Source organism: Sardina pilchardus, chromosome 2, assembly GCF_963854185.1.
Source record: "Sardina pilchardus chromosome 2, fSarPil1.1, whole genome shotgun sequence".
Taxonomy (NCBI): domain Eukaryota; kingdom Metazoa; phylum Chordata; class Actinopteri; order Clupeiformes; family Clupeidae; genus Sardina; species Sardina pilchardus.
This window is the reverse complement of record NC_084995.1, coordinates 16,535,240-16,554,426: the sequence shown is the minus strand read 5'-3', so window position 1 is coordinate 16,554,426 and position 19,187 is coordinate 16,535,240. Positions and strand designations below refer to the sequence as shown.

General features: G+C 46.0%; 1 protein-coding gene across 1 annotated transcript in view; it reads left to right on the top strand.

Moving 5' to 3' along the window:
• dok7b (docking protein 7b) overlaps positions 1–18,802 on the top strand; it is a 23,672-nt gene extending 4,870 nt beyond the window's left edge. The window contains exons 4-15 of the mRNA XM_062520505.1: positions 1,927–2,127; positions 6,064–6,183; positions 10,363–10,470; positions 11,227–12,152; positions 13,270–13,344; positions 14,220–14,280; positions 14,567–14,652; positions 15,181–15,253; positions 15,589–15,657; positions 15,860–15,940; positions 16,920–17,090; positions 17,411–18,802. Of these exons, the coding sequence (XP_062376489.1) occupies positions 1,927–2,127; positions 6,064–6,183; positions 10,363–10,470; positions 11,227–12,152; positions 13,270–13,344; positions 14,220–14,280; positions 14,567–14,652; positions 15,181–15,253; positions 15,589–15,657; positions 15,860–15,940; positions 16,920–17,090; positions 17,411–17,547 (2,108 nt within the window). The 3' untranslated portion in view covers positions 17,548–18,802. The remainder of the gene's footprint in view (positions 1–1,926; positions 2,128–6,063; positions 6,184–10,362; positions 10,471–11,226; positions 12,153–13,269; positions 13,345–14,219; positions 14,281–14,566; positions 14,653–15,180; positions 15,254–15,588; positions 15,658–15,859; positions 15,941–16,919; positions 17,091–17,410) is intronic.
• Positions 18,803–19,187: the final 385 nt, after the last annotated feature.

Here is a 19,187-nt window from a genome sequence, read left to right as displayed (position 1 = left end):
CACACTCAGCTGTCACTTCTGATGCTGGATCAGAGATGTCGTCACAATCTATGCACTTGTGTGTGAGCTGGATGGGTGCCCAGCAACACATCTGGAGTTGGGCTACAGTCTCTCTCTTTTCTCCCTCTCTCTCCCTCTCTCTCTTTCTCTTTCTCTCTCTCTCTCTATGTCTCTCTCTCTCTCTCTCTCTTTCTGTGTGTGTGTGTGTTTATGTGCTGTATGTGTGTGTGTTTTTGTGTGTCTGTGTGCACATGTGTGCACATTGTAAGCCATGCATGTGTTTGTGTGTGTACGCGTGTGCGAGCGTTATTTGTTGGGAATGACAGATGATTGATCTGCGATGTCTGTAATGGTTGGGATGCCACATGCTGTGCTCTACTGTAGATCCCTGCGGTAGTTAATCTCCAGCACATTTTCCTGAGCACTGTGGAGCCTCGTAGGTCGTTTCAGCCCGTCTCCTACGGATTTGGCAAAGCCGCTGAATCAGTTAGCAGATCCGTTGGAACGAGATGGACGTGCAGATGGATGAGTCTTGTTCTGACACCATAATATTAATTCAGACTTTGAGACTTTAATGAAGCAGAGACTCCCCCTGCTCCTCAACCTTCTGGACCGGTTCCCCCCATGTCTGTCAGTGTGTCTCTAGACCGGGAGACCGGGTTCCCGTGGTTTTACAAATCAACATGGACAGAACCTCAGCTTGCGTAACATGCTTTTAACATTAGCTTTGTCTTACTGACGATTCATCTTTAGACCTGCCCCATTATGTTTTCCTGACATTATGTATACAAAGGAAGCCATATTGGCGGGAAAACACTGAAACGACAAATGATTTATGTAAGCGGAGAAAGGGGATTTTACTAATGGTTTTTATATAAATACTTTCTAATGGCCTCCCTCATTCATCAAGCACTATGGGAATAGCATTGTGTCACTGTCGAAATGATTAAACAGTAAGAGGAATATAACGGATAGTATGTCAAATGAACGGACTATTGATTCAGTGTTTCAGTGTTATTTTCACCATGAAACATTACCCGCGACTCCAGATGTAAAATCATTTAACATCTTGGCCATGTTATTCACGCTCTCTGGGAGAATAATAGTCTTCCACTGTGTTGGACCACCTCACGAGGTAGCAATGCATACTAATGTAAGACATTCCATTCAGCCATCTTACGTGATCTAAAGTTGTTCATCGATGCATTCAGACACTTCAGCCTTGAAGCTGTGACCACGGTCAGGATTTAAATGCCAGTGACCTCTTAGGACGGTCTATTACGCTCACCTGGTGAATGAGAACAATTCTCATCCTTCATCTCTGAAAAAGCAACCAATTGTTGAATCTCATAAAATGATATGGTTTTGTTAATTGAGATATATCTGCTATTATTTTTATCTTCATGTGATCATATGCTGTAATCTGTGTAGTAGTGTGTGTCATGTGTATCACTGATGTGTGTGATGTGTCATAGTCATGTGCAGTAATGTGTGTAATGTGTCATAGTAATGTGTAATGAGTAGTAATGTGTAGTACTGATGGTCATTTTGGAAATAGTTAGGGCATAAGTACTCAACCGCAAAGGATAGATAAGGAGACATCCAATCTACCCTAATCAATGCTGTTTGCACAAAATCAAGACTGTTTGCACAAAACGGACAACAGTATGTGATATCAACTCTGGCGCCTTCCATGTTTAGGAACAGCACAGAAAGCATACAGCTCAGTGTGTGATATCAACTCAGGAGCATACTTTTAGTGGCAAAGTAACCTACTAGTGAGAAATACAGAACATTAAACCACATATTGGACATAATGCTCTATTGCTCACTTTCTCTCAATACTGATGTGTGTAATGTGTGTGATGTAGTCATGTGTGTGTTCCTCGGCCTGTAGGTGTTCACCCCAAACCCACTGTGTCTCAGCCCACAGGTTTAACGTCCATGTCCTCCCAGGCACCAAACTAGAGACTGGACCTGCCACCCTTCATTTGTGCAACAACCTGCTCGTCGTCACCAGGGACCTCCCCCCGGTTGTTGCCGGCCAATGGAAACTCTCTGATCTGCGGCGGTATGGAGCGGTGCCCAATGGCTTTGTGTTTGAGGGCGGGACTCGCTGCGGCTGCTGTGAGTTGCTGTCTTTTTTTTGTTTTTGTTTTAATCCAAGTGAAGAAAGAGTGCTGAATTTCACATGAGTGTGTGAGCTGGGTACGTTTCATAGCAACAGGCAATCAAGTTATTTCTGGGCGTCACATGGAACTCATAGTTTAGTAATGTAGCTGATAGGTTTTTCTTGTCTCCTTTCAAGTCCCTTTTCCAATGTATTATTCAGATGAGCCGCTCTGTCCCTGGAGATTCCTCTTTAATGGGAAAGCATGTCGCGTGAAATCAGTTTTGCTCACACTTTTGCGCGTGACACATGAATCGGGCCCCATCTGCCATTCCAAACTACCTGACTCACTCCACAAACAGTTGTTCACCATTTGCTCCAGTAGCTCAACCCCCCCCCCCCCCCCACCAGGCGCTAGCGTTTCAGTCCGTGCTGAATACACAGACTCAAAGACTCTGCTAATACGCGCAGCCTTTGTGTCCATTAGAAGCCGTCTAATTAATTTGTCGCCCGCCTAATCTGTGACATTCGAAGAATCTGCCAAGCATCTGCAGGACCCCGGTCAGTAATTTCAGGAACTTGCGGCAGTTTTATGCATTTAGGGAGTGGCGGTGGGCGCACACAGGGCCCCGTGCCAACTAGGCTGCCCATAAATATGCCCGACCAGATGCCAAGACCAGAGGACAGACGGCATGGTCATCACAGGCCACTGAGTCTCGGAGTGACTGAGCGATTTATTCGACGTCTATCTCCCCTCTCCGTGCTCTTGGTGAAACAAGTCCCTTTAAAATAAATCTATTACTACTCGTAATGGTGAAGTCAGACTGAGAGAGCGCGCGGAATTATTCATTGCTCCCTGCTCCCTACACAATAGTGAAAGAAACAACAACATAAGAGACATCTTAATGAAGTTTCAGCTGCGAGAGAATTGCACTAGGTGAATAATATAGAAAGGGAAATTGGATTTAGACTCAATTTGTTTCTGCCAATGCTTTCTCAGCTTTATCCAATGGCAGAGGTATTCAACAGATTTGCCCCAGGCTCATCATTAATAACAGAGCTTACCTCATGTAATTAAGATAATACATTAAGGACCTTTGATTGGAGGAGACTGGCACACAGCCCCCCACATTCAATTACATTACAGTGATGATGTCATGACTGGGTCAAATGGATGTGTTTAAGAAGAAATTAACTTCTTTTAAATCGCTGAGCCACCTTTAAAAAAAACAGGCCACAGTCTCACACGTCTGACAGAAGGACTTTATTGTGCTCTAATGCAGTGAGGTGCCTTAGAAATAGAATTGCACTTTGGTCCATCGGGTAGCTTGATGGGTGTGTGGCGCGCCTTCAGATAGACTTTAGAGGGTAATTCTGCCGGCTTGTCAGTTTGTGCCCAGTTGAAAGAGCGGGCAAAACGACTGCTGCACTCCGCCACATATTTCAATAACCCCGAGATGAAAATGAAGCAGAAAAAGCAAACGCAGCTCGACAAAGAATGCGCTGCGCGGATATTTTATCTGTGACTTTTAAGACCTAATAAATATCTCGAGCTCATCAGTCAAATGAATAATTCATACGGAAATGTCGGCAAAAAAACTGAAATTTAGCAAAATGCAATATTCAGTCCTTCACAAAACCACCCTTACTGGATGCCCACTTCTTTATGGCTGTGAAAACGAGAGGAAGTTCAGCAGTAGCGTGGGAACGCCATGGGCACCTGTCCGGAGCGAGCTCTGTCTTTCCCCAGAGGTCTAATCCAGGCTCAGACGGGTGGTTGGGCAGGGTCAGGGCAGGGGTCATCGCCGTGCAGGATTTCCGTTACAGTGAGTCATCCGCCTGAAACCCGTGTCAGAACTCTTACTCATGACCCTAACACATGCCCACACCGTGCCTGCCTATCTCTCTGTGTGTGTGTGTGTGTGTGTGCATGTGTGTGTGTGTGTGTGTGTGTGTGTGTGTGTGTGTGGATGTGTGTGTGTGTGTGTGTGTGCGTGCGTGCGTGCGTGTGTGTGTGTATGTGCGAAAGCAGACCTTGGCCCTCTACCTGAACACACGGGTCGCACAAGACTGCTGATTCATTAGATTGCAGAAAGGAGCCAGAGAAAGGAGATGTTGAGAGTGTCCGGTTCACTCGTCCAGGGCAAGAGTGCGTGTCATGTCAGTCACTATGTATCGCAAGTTTAACGCCAGGAAAACATTGTGGTTTTGCCAAGATCAGGAGATGGTGTCTGTACATCAGCAGTGAGTTTGATGCTCGTCCAGAAGTGCTTCCAGAAGTGCTACTTAATGCCCGCTGGGGTGTCCAGGGCCTGACAAGGTGGTACCTTGTGGGTGATAAGTAAGCCAGAACGGCCCACCGGCTCCAGACAGATCCAGCTACAGGCCTTCCACACCCCTCAATCAGCTATCACATTATCCGTCTTACATTACCTCAATCCATCACCTTATCTCCTCAGCTGTTGGTGTGTGTGCATGTGTATGTGTGTGTGTGTTTGTGTGTGTGTGTGGGTATGTATAAGTGTGTGTGTGTGTGTATGTATGTGTGTGTGTGTGTATGTGTGTGTATGTGTGTGTGTGTGTGTGTGTGTGTGTGTGTGTGTGTGTGTGTGTGTGTGTGTGTGTGTGTGTGTGTGTGTGTGTGTGTGTGTGTATGTGCGTGTGGGTGTGAGTTTGTGTCAGCACACATGTGTGCACACATGTACAGTATGTGTGTGTGTGTGCGTGTGTGTGTCTGTGTGTGTGTGTGTGTGTGTGTGTGCCTGTCTCTGCATGTGTTCGTAGAAACACTCAGACATTCTGTACTTTTCCGCGGCAGATTCCGTGGCGTCAACCGTGCTAACTCGCAACATTCCCCCTTGCGGTGGAGCTTTGCCGAGGTGCCAGGGTGACGGCCCCAATATGCGCCCGGGGTCACGCTCAGATCCCCTCGTAATATCTGGGCGCTCCACTAAGACAAACAGCCCTCACATCCACACCATCCGCTCAGTTTACGCCTTCGCCCACCAAACAAGAGTTTATCTCTCCGAGCAGACATGGCGTCTGTCAGCAGAGACAACACTAGTCTCACGTCTCCTCGTTAGTGTTGCTTTTAATGAGCGGACCCGGTCTGATTAACGCTAACTTTGAAAACAGGCGGACACGGTGTCTGTCAGCAGACCGGCCTCCTCTTGTATTTATAGAGTATGTTTATGAATTATGAAACCCAACGCATGAGATGTCCTGGCTATTCTGGTCAGCCTCTGTTGCTCGCTATACCTCTCACTGTCTAGGGGCTTAAGGGAGCCTATATTTATCATCATCAAAGGTTTCTGCTGACCTTCCACGGCCCTGCCGGGCAACAGGAAATCAAAGCCGCCCATGAACACTCTCTCTCTCTCTCTCTCTCTCTCTCTCTCTCTCTCTCTCTCTCTCTCTCTCTCGCGTAAACAGCATCAGGGCAAACGTCTTCACACTTGAACTTCACCTGTTTCTTCCTTTGAGCACAGTGTGCTTACATATCCAGCCACTGGCACAATGTTTTTGTAACATTACTGTTGATGGAGGAACAAGGGGAGAGCATCGCATAGCGGTGGAACAAAGTCGGTTCCGTTTTAAATAGGGTGTATAATCTTCAGCCAACAGCCAACAGATGGCGAATGCCTTTCCGTTCGGTAAAGAGCCGCTTTTGTGTTGAATATTAAAGGGGAAATGACTTGGCGCGTGTCTGAAATTGGGTGGGAGCTCAGGCCTGAGGCCAATTAATGTCTAGCGGAATTTATATGCAGGTGGAAGGAGAGAAGGCATTGATCTGCAGGTGACAGGGTCAGGATGGATTGAGGTTGAACTGACTGCAAACTGGGGAAACTTTCTTTAATGTGTAACACTTTTCTTTTCTCTCCTCTCTCTCTCCCTCTTTCTCTCTCTCTCTCTCTCTCTCTCTCTCTCTCTCTCTCTCTGTGTCTCTCATTTAGGGGCTGGAGTCTTCTTTCTTGCCTGTGCAGAGGGGGAGCAAATTAGTTTCCTCTTCGACTGCATCGTGCGAGGCATCTCTCCCAGCAGGAGTCCGTTTGGACTGAGGCCTGTCCTGCCAGGTTAATATATCCTCCCGAGTGTGTGTGTGTGTGTGTGTGTGTGTAAGTGTGTGCAAGTGTGTGCATGCATGCGTGTGTGTGTGTGTGTGTGTGTGTGTGTGTGTGTGTGTGTGTGTGTGTGTGTGTGTGTGTGTGTGTGTGTGTGTGTGTGTGTGTGTGTGTGTGTGTGTGTGTGTGTGTGTGTGTGTGTGTGTGTGTGTGTGTGTGTGTGGGTATGTGTGCGTGCATACTGGTATGAGATGTCAGTGCAGTGCATCTCAAAGTCGACACGTCCTAGCACATTTCCTTGCTTGTGTTTCTCTCTCTCTCTCTCTGTGTGTGTGTGTGTGTGTGTGTGTGTGTGTGTGTGTGTGTGTGGTGGGGTGGGGTGTGGGGATGCGGGGTGCCATTGAATATTTACATGAATAATTCCTAATGGGCAGAGAATGTAGAGAGTAATTTCCATGCTTCACCCCCCCCCCCCCCCCCTCGTCTCAGCCACACACCCTTGCTTTATTCCCCTCACTTGCTGTGACTAAATTAAAGTAAAAGTGTTCATTTATCAAGGCCTGCCAGGGCCTATTCACCAGCCCATGTACTGTGACAGCAGGGGCCTGTACTCCCACAGATTGTTCCGGAACCAGACTCCCAACCTCAGCAGGTCTGATGCACAGTGGCTAAATACAGAGGAGCAGAGCAATTGTACGCGTGCCACCATTAATAAGCGTGACGAACAATACAGTGGCAGTGATTCAGTGTGCGTTTGATAAAGAAAACATTGCCTTGAATATTAATTAATAAACATATCAAATACCAGAGCAAAAACAAACCAGGGCTGTGTATGTTCTCTGTGGTTCTGCACCACCACTGAGGAAAGAACTACTGAAGTCTTTCTGAAATATTTTGGCCAGAATTCCTCCACTGCTGGCTTTAGTTCATCAAGCACAGAGGCGTAAGGGGTCTGTGCATCTGTCATTCCTTTGTGTCCTCGGACGAGTGGGAGGTTTTTACGTAATGTGCATGGGCCGGACAGCAAGTTTGTACTTTTCAAACGGAGACGTTCATGGCTGTGGAAGTGCTATAATTAGCCAGGCATGGCTTCTCTTGAGGCCCCACATAGCAAGAGATCCTGGCATAAGTTACAGGGTGTGTGTGTGTGTGTGTGTGTGTGTTTATGTGTGTGTGTGTGTGTGTGTGTGTGTGTGTATGTGTGTGCACGCTTGTGTGCATGCGTCCGTCGGTCCATGCGAGTGTCTATGTTTGTGTGTGTTTACACGCAGGCCTTCCTTTCTCTCACATTTGATACGTTAACACATAAACAAATTCTGAAATAAAAGCACAGTGGCGGGTCGTCGGTGTAATGCTAGCCTGCTTCTTGTTCTTCACGGGGAAGTCACAGCTCTGGAGGTTCAAGGAAGAAATGAATCCAGCTCTAATCGCAGGGTGGCTTATCACACTGGTGCCTCCTGGCTGAAAATATACATTGAACTTACCCAGTTGCCTGCACTGTTGATATTCACTCAACCCAAAAGCAATTGATGAAACATTCATTACAGTTGAGCCATTTAGTGTGTTTCCTTCTAATTCAGAGTAAATGTGAAGTTTTACAAAGTGCTGGGAACATCTGATATTGGTAATGAAAGCTGCAACCAACGTGCTTTAAAATGATGCCCTTTGTGAATATCTGTGATGGCAGTGGAAGGCTCTGTTAGATGGATTAATCATGTCTGATGCCTTAGGAAGCTGGAATTAAGCATTGTTTTCAGTGGCAGGTAGAGGTTGGACTGGGAGGCAAGAATGATATTACAGCATATTGCTATATTTTCAGCATGATCTTAGCACAATACAGCGATGCTAAGTATTATATACTGTACATAGGACCTACGTCTAGTCTGGTGAGATTGCTGAAGTGCACAATATGGTTCAAGATCCTATGTCTTCTTGTGCACTGCGCAGTTACAGTAAAAGTGGAAGGGAAGTCAGAGTCAAGCATGCACTATTGTCACAGTGTTGTGCAGGAATTTTAGTGGAAATTCCCACTGCTAGTGTGAAGGATATGTCTTTAGGTTGAAAAAAAAAAGATTTTCCCTGCAGTGAAATGTTTTACTCTTTCATAATCATGGCAGAACAAAGTTGTCCTGTAGTGTCCTTTTTGTTAGTGTTAGGAAGAGCACTTCTGTGTGTTGATAGAAGTGTTCTCAGGCTGACAGAAAGGTGTCCTAAGTTTCCTAAGTTATAGTACCTCGGCAGATTCTATTTCAGATTGCTGATACAGAAAAGTTATGTGTATTTATATTGAGTGTGTGTGTATGTGTGCGTGTGTGTGTATGGGTAAAATATCCTTTATGTTAGTGTTGGGAATAGAACTACTACAGTATGTGTTGATAAAAGTGACAGAAATGTTTCCTAGCTTGAAGCTTGAAGTTATAGTACCTCAGCAAATCTCTAGATTGCTGATACACAAAAGGCGTGTCTGTCTGTCTGTGTGTGTGTGTGTGTGTGTGGACACGCACATGTCCATTTTCATCTGTCTGTTGTAATCCGACCCTTGTGTACACGAACGACCTGATAAATTACCACGCCGCTCCTGTCCAGCGCCGGTCAGTCATCCCGAGAGCTGATATGACCGTAATGACACGACACAAAGCACCAGTCCACAGGATCGCACTGTAAGATTGCAGGGGGTTAGTATTAGTCAATTCATTTGTTGTGAGCGCAGCACATGTGCCCCGGTGCCCTGCTGTGCGGCGCGAGGTGCAGAAATAGTGGCGGTCAGTAACAGAGTGTACTCGGTGCTCTGTGTGCGTGTCCTGCAGGAGAGATGGCCTCTCTCTCTCTCTCTCTCTCTCTCTCTCTCTCTCTCTCTCTCTCTCTCTCTCTCTCTCTCTCTCTCTCTCTCTCTCTCTCTCTCGAGCTGCAGTTTGGCATGCCTGCTCCACAGGCCTGAGGGGGTATAAATATCTAGCCCTGCCATAAAGAACCACTCTTCAGACGAGATCTTTCTTGTTCTGTCTTCTTCTTCTTCTACCTCTCTCTCTTTCTCTCTCTCTCTCTCTCTCTCTCTCGCTCTCTCTCCTCTCACTTTCTGTCCATGCTTTCAGTTGTACTGGTCTCAGCGCTTTCTATGAGTTTGGCTACTGGAGAGATAAATCAATGTCTGTTACCAATCAATGCACAGCTCTCTTTTCTCTCTCTCTCTCTCTCTCTCTCTCTCTCTCTCTCTCTCTCTCTTCTTTGCTTGGACTGAACAGTCATACACACACACACACACACATACACACAGCAGTCACTATTTCATTGTTTATGACTTTGAACAGAATCTCATACTATTCCACATGTGCGTAAAACTGAGTGCAAAAATTGATTTAATACTTCTGTCAAGCCACATACCCATGGGAAAGGGACCTTTATATTGTGTGTGTGTGTGTGTGTGTGTGTGTGTGTGTGTGTGTGTGTGTGTGTGTGTGTGTGTGTGTGTGTGTGTGTGTGTGTGTGTGTGTGTGCATGCATGTGTTGTTTTCTCCAGTTTGGTTTGGCATATGACTGATGAATGTATCCAAGGCATCTCTTGAGAGCATCCTCGAGTCCACACAAGCTCTGCTGGTGTCCTTTGAGGATTTTTTACCACCTAATGAAAACACATTTCTATACAATGCATTAAAAGCACAAGCCTGTCGGCAACCTTCTGCTCATGACAATGACCACCTCAATGGGCATTGTCATGGCAACACACCTGTGGTAGACTTTGCATTATAATATAGCCCAAGGGACGTTTTACTTAATTGCGGTTGTGACACTTTTAAATGGTTTATGTGTGTGTGTGTGTGTGTGTGTGTGTGTGTGTGTGTGTGTGTGTGTGTGTGTGTGTGTGTGTGTGTGTGTGTGTGTGTCTACATGTGAGCTCCCCTGTGTGTGTTTATTGCGGATGCAAACATCTTCCATGTCTTACTTTAACAGCAGCTTGTAATCCTGGCCCTAATGTGTGTGTGTGTGTGTGTGTGTGTGTGTGTGTGTGTGTGTGTGTGTGTGTGTGTGTGTGTGTGTGTGTGTGTGTGTGTGTGTGTGTGTGTGTGTGTGTGTGTGTGTGTGTGTGTGTGTGTGTGTGTGTGTGTGTGTGCGTGCGTGCGTGCGTGCGTGCGTGCGTGCGTGCGTGCGTGCGTGCGTGCGTGCGTGCGTGCGTGTATGTGTGTCTCCCTGCAGATGCGGGCAGTAAAGCGAGCTCGTCGGAGGAGAAGATCCAGCAGGAGGCCAGTGAGCTGGAGAGACGCCTCAGTAGACTGTCCACCTGCAGCCGCCAGAGCAGCACAGGTCAGCCTGCAGGTGCACAGCAGACCAGAGCACATCTGTTAACTGTCACATCTGTTATTAACTGTTATCTAGTATGAATTAGTATTCATATCATTACTATTATATTGTTATATTGTCTGTTATATCCAGTTAATAATCCATTAGTACACTATCTGAAGCTATCTGATGGATTATAACTGGATTTAACAGATACCTGGTTTTGAGCAGCAGAGTACCTTTGATTTGGTTTTGAGTTAGGCTCACGTTTGTTTATGTATTTTAGTAATTGTGATTGTATAGAATATGAAAAGACAGGCATTATGATATCCCATGATGATACACTGACTGATTCTTTTCTGAGTTTAAGTTTTGCATGTCATTATTTCCTGAATGGGACTGAAGGATGTAGACACACACAAATACAAGTCATTCTAGAAAGATGACCTTGGTCATCTTGACCTGACCTTGACCTGAGCAGTAAATCTGTACTGGCATGGCATTTCTGCTGACATTTATAGTCATATCCATAGTAAAAGTCATTCAACCTCTAACTGCACATTTTACTTGCAAATCAACTGTACAGAGCCGGTGCCTTCGTTGCCTGGGTAACTGAATGTTGGTTTAATTAAAGAAGTAGATGTGTAGAAAGTGGAAGGTCACTCTGGTCACTCTGGTCCCGGTGGACAGCTTGGTGGCGTGTCCTTGCTTGCGTCCCGTGTGTCTCCGTGGCCGTTTGTTTACCTTATTCGGTGCTGACGCCGCGTTTCTGCCCGGCAGCGTCCACCTGCAGCTACAGCACGTCCACCGCGGGGGACGACTGTAGCATGTCCAGCTCGTCCTCGGAGGCCAGCCACTCCGACACCAGCCTGGGCAGCCGCCTGACCCTCTGGCCCGAGTCGTCCAGGCGTCCCCTGACGCCGCTGACCGGCTCTGTGTCCAGTAGCGGCGCGGCGAGCACGTCCCGCACCCCCACGCCCACGTCCAGACGCACGCTGACGCCGTCGCTGAGCGCCGAGGAGAGCCTGTACGCGGCGGTGATGGGCGGCGCGGGCGGGGCCATCCTGCGGCCCTCCTCGTCGGCGTCGTCGCTGAAGCTGGGCCGCGGGCGCGGGCTGAGGGACGCCGGGCGCCAGGGCTCCACGGACAGCGGCATCGCCACCACGGGCAGCCACTCGTCCTACTCCGGCAGCTTCTCCTCGTGCACGGGCAGCCTGGACATGGCGGCGGTGGAGGCGGAGGAGTTCGGCTCCCTGCTCAGCCTGCCCCCCTCGGCCTCCGTGTCCAGCCTCCTCCTCGGCCCGGTGGGGGTGTCCGGCACGAGAGCCAGCGTGGAGCTCAGCTGCTCCTCCTCCGCCTCCTCCTCCTCCTCCTGCTCCTGCTCGGTCTCCACGGGCACCACCCCCACCCCCTGGGCCCACGCCAGCAGCTCGGAGTACCAGGTGCCCCTCGCTGCCAGAGACCAAGAGCTGCCCACGCCGCCGCCAACGCCGCACTTCCCCTTCTACGACACCCCGAGGCGCATCCTGCCCCCGAGCGCGCTGACCAAGGACTGGACCGGCCTCGGCGGGGCCGCGGGGGGGCAGGATCGAGGCGCGGGGCTGCGTGAGGCTTTGGCCTCGGCAGGGCCTCCCAAAGGCTTTCCGGTCCCTCCTCAAGCAGGCGCACCGAGCCCAAACACCTGCCCAGTGTGTAGAGGAGCAAAGGTGAGCTAGTCATCAACACATCACTTAAAGTCATAGCACGTCTCTCCCTGTACAACACAGCAGGGGTTTACACCTGTACCATTCAAACTTCCCGCCCATGCTCCCATGCGCCCCATGTTCCGGTCCATGCTCAACAGTAACTGGACAGTCAGTGCAACAGCCGAATTACAGACGTGGAAATTCAACTTGATTAGCAACTTAACCTCTAGTTGACCTTGTCATCACGCCTCACATTGTTAATGCCTCCTATGACACCGGCAATGTCACGTCTGCCTCTTCCTCTCTCTGACTGCTCCGTTGCTGTCAACGTTGACAGAGCTGCGGCACTAACTCAATGAGGTGTGAAGCGAGGTCAAACAGGACGTTGCTTGATTGGCGTGAAAATTGTGCTCTCACAACAACCACGCAGTTATATTAATATCACTCTAAGGTCACCTTCAAGCAAGCAAAACGATGCTTTGACAACATCTGCTTTGCTGGAAGGGGCTAGCAACAGGACAACAGGTCCGGTGGTAAGGCTAATGTTATGAGAGTATTAAAATACGGGATGTTTTATAGGAAGAAGACAGTAAAAAAATAGAGAGAAACCAGGATAAACAGGAGGGTTGGCAGGTATGGACTGCTCTGATAGCTACGTGCTTTCACGCTCATCTTGAAATGAAAGTGACTGTGAAAAACAAATTAAAAAGACATTATGAGCATAAGTTAATTATAAAGTAATGAAAAGGGTTTTTTATCAAAATTAAGCTGTTAAGTTGCCTTAGTCTCCAAGCTATGAAGCTATGAATGTGTAATTTTCAAGGTTTGTTAGAACAATACAAATGCACAATAGTGAATTGAAATGAATAGATCAATTGGCAGGGGATGACGATGATCAGTCAGAAAAAATAATAATTAGAGGAGAGCACGCATTGTGATTTTCAAACACCGCTCTCCCTGCGCTGCTTTCTCTCATCTGCCCGATGAGCCATCACTCCCCTCTGTTGTGTTTGTGTCACTGTCTTAAGGCCCAGATCTTCTCATCTTTATCTTTGTAGTTGTTGTCCTCATCAGATAGTCAATCCTCCCTCTGCAGTCAGTGTTAAACAAACACACCCTTTTCTTTTACCCCACCCAGTGCAGCCACTTTTTTGATACTACTTACATCACTCAAGAGCAGTGCGTGTCCGTTAGGAGAAAGTGTTCCACACAGGTAAGTGGTCCATTGGGTAACTGTGTGTTTTGGCATAACATTGAGTCTCATGCAGGAACAACAGAAATAAATGTGGCATGAAATATAATACTAAATATGCTACTGTGATACATTATGCCTTGTTATAGTAATCACGCTGTTGCTTCTCTATTTATGCATGGCCATGTCCTCTAAGAAGCCATAACCATAATCATGAACTATATGAAAGTGAGATGGAAATTGTATTTGCATCCATATAAAAATGTTCCTGCATAATGTCCAAACAGCTTCAGTCAGAAACTAGAATACTGTTGCATTTACTTGTGTCGTCTTGTCGTCTTCTTATGCATGTCAAACTAATGGCATGTTTTCTTTGGAGTGTATAGAAAGTGTTCTTGTACAAGAACATTCAGTAAACTGATCATTTACCAGTGATTAGGATGATTGGTATGGGGTCATTTTGTCAGACAATTGACCTAATATAGAATAGCTTTGTTTGATAAGCCCATAGTGTATGGATATTCGGTAAGCCTATAGTAATAGGAACTCTTTCACATGGAAATCAGTATTTAAAAGACGAGGGAACTGCACTTATGATGTAGTTTAAACCATTTTCTGCATCAGCAGATATTAAATGTCAAATCACACTGCATCACATCAGTCAGAGTCTCGGATACACCATACGACCAGAATAATATAGAAAATCAAGAAATGAAAAAGATAATTTTTACAAATGCCACAGTTCATTGCTCTTGTGGTACATTTCAAATCGAACCATGAAAGATCACACAACTCCATGAGTGTTTCCTTCTGAACATCCTCTGAAACGGAAACGACTATAGTCTACCAGGACTGTCACTAAAAAACCACACGGCCTTGTCCTATACCCAATACAGGGAACAGACCCCATGCAGCCTGGAGGACTACCTTCACCCACACCTGGACCATCTTTTCCTGGTGAGTGTTTCGAATCAAAGCTACTTCCACTAGTACAGCCTACAGATGAATGAATGTTTTTTGAAGTCACGTAACTTTTATAGGATTAAGAATATTGATTTTGGTATATGGCACGTTTAATCTTCCCTCCTTCACTAAAATAGTCTTCATTGGCCATAAATAAATTGTCGACCTTAAAAAGTGTTATCATGCCTTTCTCAAAGGGGGCCTTTCACTGAAAGCCCAAGGGCAAATGGTGACAGTGTTCTCCGAGGTGTTTATTGAGTTTCTATTTTTTCCTCACCAGAAAGGAGTCCAAGTCAAATGTCCGCTGTTTGTCCCTCAGCTGTTGAGCATACGAAAGAGCCTGAAATGGTTCCAGGAACCCTAGAGGTAAAGTGCAATGATTACAGTTTTTTAAAGTAACAGTATGGACTTATAGTAAATAAAACTAGCACTTTGACCCGTGAAAATGCATATGAATACCTTTACAAACACCAACAAGAGGATAGTCGACACTGACAGAAGACTTGCTAGCATGCTAACTCATGTACAGTATTTAAACAACATAGCTGGAAAATTGCACGTTTTCAATGGGCCGTCCTAGAGTGGGCCTAGCTTAGACCGCTAGTTGGAATGGCAGATGTGTTGTGCTGCGGTTTCATGTGACCCTATATCAGAAATATACCTCTGAAGACTGCACCAGCACTAGTCACGCCTCTCTCTTCAAGAGCTGGATAATATGTACCCTTGTGTATTAAATAAAAATAGACCTTAAGCAAAATTCCATGGGTGATACTCCTAGCCACTGCTTTTCCTCTGATATCTCTGTCTCTCAAAGAGATGATTTGAATTACAGAGATACATGGCGACCCTCTGCTGGCGTGGCTTCACTCATAACAATGTGTTCTCTCTTGGTAGTTTGAAGAAAGAGGCCGGTATGAACTGATGGGCACCTACGCTCAGCTGCAGAGGATCTCTCGAGACACGGAAGGTATGTGGGAACACACATCTCTCTATCTCCATGCCAACACAGAAAGGACACTAGATACTGTGTGTGTGTCTCTCTTCTTCTCTGCTCCATCCCTTCCCCCATCCTTTACTTTCTTTCTCTCTCTCCTCTCTCCCTCTCTCTCTCTCTTTCTCTCTCTTCATCACATCCTCATCTGCTTTCCTCTCATGTCACCTTTCTCACTGCTGCAGAGATAACAGAAAAGTTGCTCACGCCTCCTCTTGTTCTGTCTCCGTCCTCTCATCCCCCCTTTCTCTCTTCTCCTGTCACCCCCCCTCCCCTCTTTCTCTCTTCTTCTCTCTCCTCATTCCTCACAGCCAGCTTGCTGGTGAAACCTCCATTTTTCATTGGCTCCCCGAGGCTTATTCGACAGGCGTCCGCGTGCGGTAAGGACAGCTCTGAGCGGGGGGGGGGGGGGGGGGGGGGGGGGATTGGACACATAATTAGCGCAATGCAGGAGGAAGTCCGAAAGATGTATACCTTTCATTATCCGTTTTTATGGAGGTGCCTGGAGAAAGGCTGAGTGAAAGTTAGTGCTCCCCTGTCAGGCATTCCACGCTGATGTTTTTGTTCATATCACCTCCTCAGCTGAGCCAAAGGAGAACTACGAGCGGATGGCCTTAACCTCCGAGGCGCCGCGTAGGAGTGACCTCCCATCTGGAGACGGTGGTGCGTTGTGAATTTAAATCACTCCCAGACTACATTAACCTGAACGCCCAGAGCTAGACACTGTGTTGATTTAATGTGTGCAGGCCGTGAACATTTATGATGTTCCGTTTAGAATGAAAATGAGCACCTTTACATGGTTATGTGGCTAAAAAGTCATAAATGCATAAATGCAAAAGAGTATGTGTCTCTGCCTCATCTGAGGTCTTCATAGTGTTAGAAAATTCATTACCAAAGTGATAGATTTTGCCATTTAATGATACATTTACTGCTAACATTGTGACATTACACACACTCTCTCTCACACACACACACACACACACACACACACACAGACACACGCACACACACACACACACACACACACACACAGACACACGCACACACACACACACACAGACACACACAGACACACACACACACACACACACACACACACACACACACACACACACACACACACACACACACACACACACACACACATTGTTTGTGAGGCATCTGCAAATAGACTCTTTGCTCCACAAGTTATTTTATGACTGTAACAAATCTTTTGATGAAGGGTTTGTCAGAAAATAGGACCATCCCTTGTTTGGTGGAGGAGACTACAAAATGCAAAAGCATCACGTCTCAGTCTTCAGTGTGTAATATTATGGTTATGATTATAGTTATGGTTATGGCTATTTGGCAGACACCTTTATCCAAAGTGACATACAAGCAATACAATAGTTAATTTAACAGTGAACAAATTCAAAAAGTTGTCGATACTGTGAAAACTGGCACCACTCAGTCTTCAGTGTGTGGCGTTACTGTGACATACAGTATGTGATAAGTATATTCATGAATATGTTAGAGAAGAGGTGCAATGTTCTATTTCCTAGGGTTAGGGGTTGGGTTTGGCTAGGGTCAGGGTTAGAGTGACGGTTTTGGTTTAAGGTTAGAGCTAGGGTTTTGGTAAAGGTGACTCTAATCTTTGTTGTAGGTGCTGCATTGCCATCTCCAGTAGATGCCACCAGGATGCCACCATCAGACCGGTTTCTTGGGGACGGCATCAACTACGTGAACATCCCCATCAGCCCAACGTCCAAGAGGCAGCTCCACTACATGGAGCTGGACCTGCAGGACCTCCAGGAGCCCACTGCTGCAGTCAGGGGTAACAGCCTGCCCTCTCATTACATGTATGGTGGCATATTAATTCTTAGTTAACACACACCAAGATGAGGTGCTGGCTGTCTGTGTGTAGGTACAATAGGTACACTCTGATTTAATGGGAAAAAATGTAATAGGCAATAAGGTTTCGAACTACAAGGTACATTGGTACCACAAGTCTATAGATTCAGATCAACACGCTGTATGTGAGGGGAGACACACTGGAGCACAATTGGTTGATTGGTTTGGTCTGTGCAACCTTTTGCTTTGTGCCTGTTGTCTGTCTGCTGGCCTTTAACAGATGATGTTTATGCCTTCTGACAGGAGGGGGCTCCACTAAATATGCCCAGATTGATATCACCGCCATGGAGGCCGCACAGAGAGTGGGAGCACAGCACGCACTAGGACGAGAGGAACGCTTACAGGAACTGGAGCAGAGGAAGAAAGGGACAATGAATTGAGACACACACACACACACACACACACACACACACACACACACACACACACACACACACACACACACACACACTCACACACTCACACACTCACACACACACACACACACACACACACACACACACACACACTTACAGGCACACTCACACGCACACTCAAACAGTTCCTCCAACATTCAACACTGTCGCTACTGGTCTGATTAGTAGGTCCCCAGACACACTGCCTTCAGGCTGGCGGTGCTGCTGGGAGGTACAGAGATAGAGATGTGTGTAGATTATTAGAGCCTAATCAATCGACATTGTTCATAAAAGAAAAATAGACATATTTACAGGGGAAAAGATGCATAGATGCATTCAAGTTGCATGCGTTTTGATGACAATAAAGAATCTACAATGTACATTTGAACACTAATCGTGAGAAAAGTGTTAGACATTTAAGAGATGTTTTTAAAACATTTATTAGTGAAGCTTTTAAATGGCTGTTAATAACCTTATGTTGCCACTGGACACATATTTACGCAAGCGGTGGCGGTCTACTAATGAGTTAATTATGACTAGCTTTCCTAGGGAAACTGGAGGCACTGAAGTGCGTGTTTTCAAATTAGCACAAGGCCTGAGGGCAGGTAAGCGTAGCCTTCACATTAAAGACGCCAAAGAGCGGAGGGAAGACATGTAAGACCTTTTATGCTGCTGTGATCTCTTCAATTATCCAAGCTTTCCAAGACTCATTTTAGCCTTAAACGCCGACTGTTTTTACATACAACTTTTTATACAATCACGTGTCTCTACCTTACAGCGACAAACAATCCAATGGTGTAGATGATGTAGTATGCCCGTGAGTACTGAATGTGTGAAGGGTCAAGGATTATTATATTATTCATACCTTTTATACGGTACACAGAGACGGCATTGTCATATATGCAGTTGCATGGACTGAAGCAATACTCATTTATATAAAAATGCCAATATTAATGTTTCAACGTGTGTGCTGAAACCTGTATGTATCTTTTATGCCATAAATTCCAATGTTTATAGTTATTATTTATAGTATTGAAAGATTGCATTACATGGATGAATGAGCAGAATGTCTGTGTGAAGATGGAACATAAACTGCATAGACTGAATGCTGTTTAGGTGACCAATTCTGACTTGGACATTTGATTGGTGCAGACCTTTGTACAGTTATCTATACAAGCTGTATATTTACCTTATATTCTCCCAAAATATTTTTATTGTATTAAAGATTATTTAGCTATAACCATTGCATAAGTGTTGTGTTTTAGTATGTGCCAACTTTTGAATTAATCACAATGAATACATTTTAGTCTACTCTGTATGCAGAAGACATACACATTTGAAGAGATTTCAAGGAAACTGCAGCTGTAAGTCTCAGAAGTCATTTCAGCAGTCACAGGAAATATTCTGCCAGTTGTGAGACCATATTCTGGCCTTAGAGATTGTGTCAAGGACAGCCCAAAGCCCTTACAATCAATGGTTACATTTGGTATTCTAGTTCCCACACATTCCACTGGTGGGCCTGAACCTTTTCAGAATTATGAACAGGTAAAGCAGTAGCCATGACAACTCGGTCTACATTGTCAGGCATTAGAACTGAACCAGAGATGGTTTATAAAGCAACTAAC